Below are 10242 nucleotides of genomic sequence, written 5' to 3'. Positions count from 1 at the left end.
TAACTATTACTCGTATCACTCCATTCCAAATAAATTAATAGGTTTTCCTGCTGTGTATTCCTTAGTGCGTATGCGTGTTGTACAGCAGAGTGACTTATTTCTACGAGGAGGTATTTCTCGCGACACCGGCGGTCACCGGCCAGGGCCATTCTCCCTCATCCAAACTTTGCTAAAGGTACGCAGCTCCCCGAATTCTTTCTTATTCATAGTTCACCACACTCAGGCTGACTCAATTTCTTAAGGGGCTAGAAACTGAGAGCCCTTGCCCAAAATCCTCTGAGCCTGTACGTCAAGATTTACTGCACATGTTTTGTTTACACTATTATAGTTGGAAATTCACATGTACCAGTAGATTGATTTTGCACGTTATTATTCAGTGTTGGGATTGACTGATTGAACCCTTCAGCCCTTGCCCAGAACTGAACTTAGAGCCCTTGCCCAGAACTGAACTTAGAGCCCTTGCCCAGAATTGAACTTAGAGCCCTTGCCCAGAATTGAACTTAGAGCCCTTGCCCAGAATTGAACTTACGGTAGAGCCCTTGCCCGGAATTGAACTTACGTTGCCCTTCCCCGGAATTGAACTTGGAGCCCTTGCCTAGAATTGACCATAAGTAATTGTGGAGAACCACTCCGCGCCTCCAAAATACGATATTACGCCTCCATTTTAAGGTTAAGGGACTAAATACATGTCCCTTAACCATAATATGAAGGCGGAAGTACTTAAAAGTAAAGAAAAAGCCGAATTAATCCCCTTCCCCCAACGATCTTGGGGGACCCGCGGGAAGGTGTGGTATTTAGGTGGGGGAGCATATTTAAACTACTCCAACCGAACTTTACGACCTGCTAATGGGGGGAGCATATTTAATTTACTATAACCGAACTTTACGTAACCTAACGTAACCTAACCCCCTGCCCCTCGGCAGGGGCAAGCCAAGAAACAGCTGACCGCGACGCCTATTATACTCTTTGCACATATGAAACCAACATAAAAGCCTCTCAAACCAACTATTTGGGATAATCTTAGGAATAGCGGCTCCTAGTGGGTGCGCATTTAGGGCATGGTCTGGTGGTAATTACAACATTTCTAGCACGTACGATGGGGTGTTGACAAGCAGACAGGAGTGTTTATGTCACAAGGGGTGTATTTTTCCACGCAGGCCTGACGATTTTTTCTAAGTCCATTGTTATGGTTTCACGAGCGCCTCTATAGACAGACTGAGCCTCATAGCTGCCTTGCAGTGCACCATACAAACTAGTTCCTTAGCCAGTAATATCCAGAACATAAATCAAATCAAAACGGTCTTTACGAGTTCTACCTTATTTTCTTCTCTATATTAAAGCAAATAATGGTGCAAGTATTTGTATTTTATAATTTTAAACGATAACATTCAAGATGTATTACTACGTGGGGTGTATCGCACACCCAGCGCCACGTAGGCAGGTTTCTGCCAGTCTTCCTCGGCCTGCCATGATGGGTGGATCGACACACTCACTCACTCACTCAAAATATTATTCTACTTCACCTCTTGGTAAGTGTTAACTGACTATTTAGCCTCTTTATTGGTAGTATCCCTCAGGAGGCACATATTGCGCCGTCATATAACCCAAAACCGAGTCCCTTCAATTATTTCAATACCACCATATGCGAACAGTCACACAGTGACACAGGCGTGTCACATGATCAGCCCTGTACACTTAACCCCTTCACTACGGCGACGTCAGCGTCTGACGGCGTCACCGTATGGAAAGGGTTAGTCCTCTTCTAAACCTCATAATCCTCTGCCATTTCCTCTTAATCCTCTTATAAACCTCTTAAGAGAAAATGGAAGAGGAATTTAGAGGAGGACTGAGAGGTTTAGAAGAGGATTAATCCTCTTCCATTTCCTCTTGACCCTTTTCATACTGTGATGCCGACGTCTGCGTCATGGATGGAAAGGGTTAACATTCAACAGCCTTGAGAGCGTTATATTGAGAGCTTGGGAACCTATGGGGAATGTGGGTTTTGGGAGTAAGAAGGCAAATTGAGTGGAATATGGGCCTCAAAATTTTCCCTAAAATTGGGAAAAATCCCTAGTCCTGAAACTTTGAGTAAAGTTTCCTAAACGCATTGTCTTTCAATCCACCAGATTCGAACAGTGACACAGGCGTGTCACATGGAGTGCGCTTATTTGGTGCTTCGTGGGTGCATCAAGCTGTGACAGGCACGTGCCTCCAATATTGCCCCCACGAGAATAATAACCTTTCCAAGGTGTCACATACTGTTGCACTTCTTTAGTTTTACTGGCGCATCATACATGTGGCGGTGTTGCCCCCCCTGGTTAGCAGTAGGGGTCGAGGGGGGCAAAGCCCCCACGTAGAAGGTTAGGTTACGTAAAGTTCAGTTATAGTAAATTAGATATGCTCCCCCACCAAAAAAAAAAATAAATAAATAAATAAAATAAAAATTACGGCACATCATACATTTGGGGCAGCCCCTCTTGGTTAGCAGGGGGACGAAACCCCCTGTTAGCTGTTAGGTTATAAAGTTAGGGACTTTCCTTACTTTTGAGGCTAGGGAATTTTCCTTTATTTAGGGATTTTTCTAGGGAAATTTTGGAAGCCCATTTTTCAGTGAATTTGTCTTCCCCCCACCCCACCCCCCACCCCCCCCCCACACACACAAAAAAAAAAGTTCCCCACAGGTCCCCAGGCTTGTGTTGGGGGGTAGGGGGTGGAGCCACGTACTATTCCTAAGATTTACCACTACTAGGACTCCAGAATCTCTTACATTTAATACTCAATTTTCCTTTAATTAACACTGGATCCCTTATAGCAAGAGATGGGTTACCTGCATCTATAGAACATGCACAGTCACCATCGAAATGGCACTGCCCCACACGTCGGCCATATTGGTTGCTTTATTTACAAAATATATATTTTCGCCGTAAGTAGAGCACAGAAATGTTTCATTTCAGGTAGACAGCATCATTGCAATAGCTACTTTTACCCCACAATTTCCCTGGTCTTCATAGCCCTCCCCACTACCAGGTGTTTTAATTTTGTTGAAGGGGACAGGAATATTATCTGTTATTCCTTATCATCACTTGTAGACTCAGTATATGTTTGATGCGCCGGTAAAACTAGAGTAGCACTACAGTATGTGATAGCTTGGAAAGGCTAGTAATGCCGTGAGAGCAATATTGGAGGCGCGTAGTGATTCTCCATATTTACTGAACTTAGAGCCCTTGCCCAGAATTGAACTTAGAGCCCTTGCCCAGAATTGAACTAGAGCCCTAGCCCAGAATTTAACTTAGAGCCCTTGTCCATAATTTAACTTACCGTGTAGCAGCGACGGGCCAAATTTGTGGCTTTACCGTGTAGCAGCAACAGGCCAAATTTGTGCCATGATATAAACCCCCCAAAATAGATGATACATAATCTGATCACAAATGCTTTGATATATATTATGAAATGGTTTGTGTGGGGGGTGATTTTTTCTCATTTTTCTCGCTTGGAGGGACCATTAAGAAACATGATCCCCGCTGCTACCAGGTTAAGAGCTGTTGCCCAGAATTGGACTTCAGAGCTGTTGCCCAGAATTGGACTTAAGAGCCCTTGTCCTGAACTGAACTTAGAGCCCTTGCCCAGAACTGAACTTAGAGCCCTTGCCCAGAATTGAACTTAGAGCCCTTGCCCAGAACTGAACTTAGAGCCCTTGCCCAGAATTGAACTTAGAGCCCTTGCCCAGAACTGAACTTAGAGCCCTTGCCCAGAATTGAACTTAGAGCCCTTGCCCAGAACTGAACTTAGAGCCCTTGCCCAGAATTGAACTTAGAGCCCTTGCCCAGAACTGAACTTAGAGCCCTTGCCCAGAATTGAACTTAGAGCCCTTGCCCAGAATTGAACTTTGAGCCCTTGCCCAGAACTTAACTTAGAGCCCTTCCCCAGAATTGAACTTAGAACCCTTGCCGAGAACTGAACTTAAGCCCTTGTACAGAATTGAACTTAGAGCCATTGCCCAGAATTGGACTTAAGAGCCCTTGCCCAGAATTGAACTTAGAGCCCTTGCCCAGAACTGAATTTAGAGCCCTTGCCCAGAATTGAACTTAGAGCCCTTGCCCAGAACTGAACTTAGAGCCCTTGCCAAGAATTGAACTTAGAGCCCTTGCCCAGAACTGAACTTAGAGCCCTTGCCCAGAATTGAACTTAGAGCCCTTGCCCAGAACTGAACTTAGAGGCCTTGCCCAGAATTGAACTTAGAGCCCTTGCCCAGAACTGAACTTAGAGGCCTTGCCCAGAATTGAACTTAGAGCCCTTGCCCAGAACTGAACTTAGAGCCCTTGCCCAGAATTGAACTTAGAGCCCTTGCCCAGAACTGAACTTGGAGCCCTTGCCCAGAACTGAACTTAGAGCCCTTGCCCAGAATTGAACTTAGAACCCTTGCCAAGAACTGAACTTAAGCCCTTGTACAGAATTGAACTTAGAGCCATTGCCCAGAATTGGACTTAAGAGCCCTTGCCCAGAATTGAACTTAGAGCCCTTGCCCATAATCCTCTTAGCCTGTACATCAAGATTTATTGCACTAATGTTTTGTTTATAGCAGTTGGAAATTCACATGTACCAGTAGCTTTATTGTGCACATTATTATTCAGTGTTGGGATTGACATATTTACGAACCTATTCGCCTTTTATTTTCATTTATACTCATATGATTTAATGATATATTTACGAGTATATCAAGCTTTTGTTTTCGTTATATGACTCATTACTAAGTATTCAGCACAGTGAATAATTAGCAAGGAAAAAGGGTTGTACAATACTAAAACTATCTCAGTGTGTAGAGTAGATAAACAATTCTTACCCACCTTAGGCCAGATTTTTTAAAGGTAATAGTGTTTCTTAACAGTTATGTGGCTAGTTGGGCTTTTTAATTCCATTTTTGGTTTGGAGTTACTCTGAAGTGTAGGATTTCCACACAGTTAAGTCGACATTACAAACTCAGTCATAAAATTTATATATAAAAAAATCAACAAACAAACTAACCAAGATTTTAAAAAATGTGTGAAATTTAAATCAATAACAGGTTATAAATTGATCTGGAGGAAGACCTATTGTATAGGGCCCTCAAAGTTTATGACTGAAGGTGATTTCCCAGTTTTGAAAGAAGAAATCAAGCTGGCACACATCAGAACCCCTTGGACACATGTCATTTTGAGATAAGTGCAGGAAAAAATATATATATATATATATATATATATATATATATATATATATATATATATATATATATATATATATATATATATATATATATATATATATATATATATATATATATATACATTATTATTATTATTATTATTATTATTATTATTATTAAACCTCAATCTTCCTCTTCCTATTATCCCACAAGAGTGCACATGGTGGAAAAGTGGGGCAAAGAAAAATGAGTGTCAAGATCTTGGGAAATTTCTTAAACTGGGGTGTCAAAAAAATCTTGGGAAATTTCCTAAACTAGGGAAAAGTTGAAGGCCCCTAAATAACCTAACCTCCTGTGGGGGATTCAACCCTTTCATTTAAGGAATTTCCATAGATATGGATGGTCTAATATTTGCCTTATCCCCCACTCTAAAACCCTACTTTCCCATCAGGTGCCCACCCTTGTAGGGTAACAGGCAGAAGTAGGAGGGTGGAACTATTATTCAAAAAATTTATGGAATCACTCCGGCTGCTTGCACTTACTACCTACCTAAGAGTTGGTAAAAAGCCACAGGAGCTCCTCAGGGTTGTCTCTTAACTGATTCTGTTTTGCATCAGTCTTTTAAGGAATTTTGAAAACACAAATATTTTAGATAATTACATAACATTTTGATTTAACAAACAACCCAAAAGATATTACCGGACCACCAAATTAGTGACCTAGACTGACTAAAGTACTTGGTTAGCTAACCCCATTCAAACTGAACAACTTAAGCTGCCTAATGTAACCTTAGGAACATTATCTGGCCATCAAATTAGTGACCCTGTCTCCATTGTGTAGGGGTTAGCATGCCTAGCTTCTAATCTGTGGACCTGGGTTTGAGTCAGCATGCAGCCTACCAGCTGTTCATCATCCCTATTGGCCTGGTAGATAAATGGGTACCTGGGGAAGGTAAGCTGTGGTAATCCACATTTGCACATGTCCTGTGTTGCTGAGTTTTCACCCACCACAGGCCTAAGGGCCAATGAGATGGAAATGAGCTCTGTGGCCACAATCGGCTATAGCATATGTTCCCAACTTTACCTTTATGCAACCAATAGTGTAACCATTGATTCCAACAACCATGCTTTCCTGCAGCCTAGATACAATGATGATTTGCCCTTATCAGTGGCAATTTCAAGTTCCTCAAAGTACCCCGGCAGTTGGGTTAAGCACGATCATACTGATCTAAATCCATATTTCAAGTTACTGAATTAGTTAAGCCCCTTTCACACAGGGCCACTTAGCGACACTTCCCAGCAGCACTGTAGCAGTACTACTCACGCGCATTGTTAGTGCTGCTAACACACCTCTGGGCTTACTGCTAATGCCCGACTCAGTTTTAGCAGCACTGATGAGAACCACTGCTAAGGCCCCTTTCAGTTTTAGCAGCACTTTTCAGCAGCACTGCAAAAATTGAGTCGGATGTTAGCAGCGCTACAGCTGCATCACACATACTCTGCTAAAATAGTGGTGTGGCTGCAGCTATGTGTGAAAGCTACCATTGAATGCCGTGTATCATGACGAACAGCACTACTTTTTGTGGTCGCCACTGGCAGTGAAGGCAACCACTCAAAAACATCTGCTGCACTATTTTTTGTGTTCATGGCTGCATGTGAAAGCCTCCATTCATCTCCATTATTCAGGGGAGAGCAATGATAGTTCGGTCACTTTTTACAAAAAAAAATTGTGGAAAAATCAACCATTAGAGTTAGCTTTAATTGCTTGATGCAAAAATGTAGCATCATCCTTTGGCTCATTTGTGTGGAAATATGAAAGCTGTAAGTCTTTTAGACTTTGAGAAATAAGTGATTAAGTAGAGGTTTCTAAAGTGGCCGAACCATCCCACACTGTGGCGATGGTTCAGCCATGAGGGTGGGATCGTTTGACCACCAACGTAAGGCTACTAATATTAAACAGAATTTATCTATAGGCATAAGAAACATCTGCGTGTAGAAAATAAACACTTTATTGTATTGAAAACCATCCATACCTATCATCCTTTCTAAAAAAAAGACACCGCTTAATAAATCGTGATTTCAACCATTAAAAATGTAAAGTAACTTGTCTCCTTAATTCACTGGTGCTTAAAGAACATAACATCATTCATTTGAAATTTCAAGATAAAAAGGAAATTGTGATTTCTGATTACTCACATAGTTCGACCACTGACGAACCTTCCCACCTAGATGTTGACCGAACCATCCCTAATGTTTAATTTTTTGTTATGGCCATTCAGATAATACATGCAAGCATCTCATAACTTAGGCATGGCAATACTACCACTAAACAACAAAGAATCACCATGATAATATATCAGTGAGCAGCCCGATATATTCACAAACCTAAGGCTTACGTTACGAACCTGAAAAATCACATATAAGTAGTGAAAAATCACAAAAAGCTTACCTGGATTCAAAGTATGCCCAACACCAAAACCGGGTTTCATATGCTGGACGTAAACATGCTAGTGCATATTGGTGGGAAATCTCTTGGTTCTGGGAACAACAGAAGCCTCAGAAAATGCAGTTGCCGGAGTATCCCACTGACCGAACCATCACCGCTCTCCCCTACCAGCGGCAGCGCTGCTAAGGGGCCTAATTAACATCCAGATGTTCAACAAGACTAAGTTTTTCCATGGGACATGTATGACTAACTGGCCAGCAGTTCAAGCATTGGATCTTTCACCATTATGTAGATGGGAGTAACATTGGTCTCAGTCCAATCTTTCAGTACGATTATTTTTAGGCAAGAAATACCAAGCCCATGGTGCTCATTGTCCTTTTAAGACATTTTCTAATGATTTCCCTTTTCCTGCCAAATAAGCATACCTTAATGATTATACACACACCATAAATTAAATGATAGCTACCAACTTAACTGATGTTTTCAATTCTTGTCACCTTATGAGGTTAAAATGTTAGATCCCCATGATAAAAAAAAAAAAAATGTTACATTTTGTAAAATTACATTCCAGATGGGTCGCCAGCTCATAACTCAGGGGGCTGAAGGACGTGTGTACATTGCTGACTGGCTGGGCCACTCTGTCATAATCAAGGAGAGATTCGCCAAGAAATACCGTCATGCCGATTTAGACACCCATATAACCAATGAGCGAATCAAGGCAGAAGCTCGAGCTCTCACTCGATGCCGTTCACTTGGCATTAGAACTCCAGCTGTTTATGATGTTAATTTTGATAAAAGAGAATTAGTTTTAGAGAACATTGCTAACAGCATTACAGTTCGAAACTATATTTATTCAGCAACTGAAAGAGGTCTCTCCATGGATAGTGGTGATATGTTAAAATTAGCAGAGAAAATTGGAAAAATATTGGCCAAGATGCATGCTAATCATATCATCCATGGAGACCTTACCACATCAAATATGCTGCTTGTTCAGCCATATGATTCTTCTGAGGTCATTCTTATTGACTTTGGACTAAGCTCTGTTGAGGAGCGTGCAGAGGACAAGGCTGTGGACCTGTATGTCCTGGAACGAGCTGTCCTTAGCACTCATCCAAACACTGAAGCTTTTGTCTCACACTTGATTTCTGCTTATGAAAAAGCAGGTGGTAATGCAGCAGGAGATGTTGTAAAGCGCCTTGGGGAAGTTAGAACTAGAGGAAGGAAAAAACTGTGTTTTGGCTGATTTTCTAATGACTGAGTTTTCAAAGGCTGTAATATCAAGTTGTAGTTCCTTTGTCCTTTTTCTCATATGAAAACATAATGTTAAATTTGTATGAAAACTACCAGAACTTATTACTCTTTTTGGTTAATTATTTTAATGCATTTTTTGTAATTTAAATATATTTCAATAAATTAATTATTTGTATTTCAGTACATATTATTCAGTCAGCTGAACCTTTTGCATGATGTCAGATAGGTGTTTTTACTAAATACCTATATATCTGGCATGAAAATGGCAAATTTGATGCTGAGAACATAGATTATTGTGCTACACAGGTAACTAAAATATATATACATATAAATAAGGAGGGTCCTGGCCAAATGCTAATGTAGTGATTCCAAAATCCTGCCACACCAGATGACAATTTTCAATTAATGCTGAGTGGCTGAAGGTTACCCACATGCAGTCCAGAACCAGGGCCAATTTTAGAGGTAGCATTTTGAAACCTTATCCCCAAACCTTTTTTGTCTAGCTCCAGATCATTTCAGGAATTAATGTGCAATATTTGAGAAGGTTAACCCTTCCACCTTTGTTGCTTTTCGTTCTACAGAACTGGGCTAAGATGTCCTGAAGGTCAATCAACAGCCCTGGCCAATATTATTATTATTATTATTATTATTATTATAAGAGACAAAACACTGTACGCTGCCTGTTCAGCAGCCCCCAAATACCTGAGATGCCAAGAAAGACAAAATGAAAGCGAAAGGGATGAGAACGAGAAAGTGGGTGAGGGGATTGTGGGGAAGCAGAAAGATCAAGAAGCAAAACAAAATACCTGATTTGTCACCCATTACTTTATCAATAGAGTTCAATCAGGTTAACAGAGGCACCAAGGGTGCAACATTGGTTAAGCAAGAGTCAAAATTATATCATGGCAGCCACTATTGGTAAAATTTGCTTGTGGCTTTAATGGACTGGAACTGGGTTGATCACTATCCCCTTAAGAAAGCTTACCATATATATATATATATATAGATATAGATATATATATCTATATATATATATATATATATATATATATATATATATATATATATATATATATATATATATATATATATATATATATATATATATATATATATATATATATATATATATATATATATTAGATGGATAGTTAATTTTTTGTTGCCTACTGCAGCACCGTGTAAAGCACACACACAGACGTGTGTAATATATTTATATTCTATCTATCTATATCTATATATTAAATGACCCTCCAGATATCAGTATGTCAATTTTCTCCTGCTGTTTTGTTTTTCATGTTTGTGTTAAATATGCAAATAATAATACTAATATATATGGAATATTAACCCTCTCGCACACCTTAAGT

The 10242-nt window shown here is 40.3% G+C and overlaps 1 protein-coding gene across 2 annotated transcripts; it reads left to right on the top strand.

Moving 5' to 3' along the window:
- Positions 1 to 9050, top strand: LOC127009375 (EKC/KEOPS complex subunit Tp53rkb-like). 2 transcript variants are annotated; one of them, XM_050882401.1, is made up of 3 exons: positions 1 to 175; positions 6020 to 6130; positions 8196 to 9050. In XM_050882401.1, the coding sequence occupies exon 3, from the start codon at positions 8196 to 8198 to the stop codon at positions 8865 to 8867; it is 672 nt and encodes a 223-aa protein (XP_050738358.1). In that variant the 5' UTR covers positions 1 to 175; positions 6020 to 6130; the 3' UTR covers positions 8868 to 9050. The 2 variants fall into 2 exon arrangements, with proteins under 2 accessions (XP_050738358.1, XP_050738357.1); XM_050882400.1 differs by lacking the exon at positions 6020 to 6130 and having other exon boundaries at positions 3 to 175.
- The last annotated feature ends 1192 nt before the right edge of the window (positions 9051 to 10242 follow it).

Source organism: Eriocheir sinensis, chromosome 40 (assembly GCF_024679095.1).
Source record: "Eriocheir sinensis breed Jianghai 21 chromosome 40, ASM2467909v1, whole genome shotgun sequence".
Lineage (NCBI taxonomy): Eukaryota > Metazoa > Arthropoda > Malacostraca > Decapoda > Varunidae > Eriocheir > Eriocheir sinensis.
The sequence above is the reverse complement of the archived record's forward strand: the minus strand, read 5'-3'. Positions and strand labels throughout refer to the sequence as shown.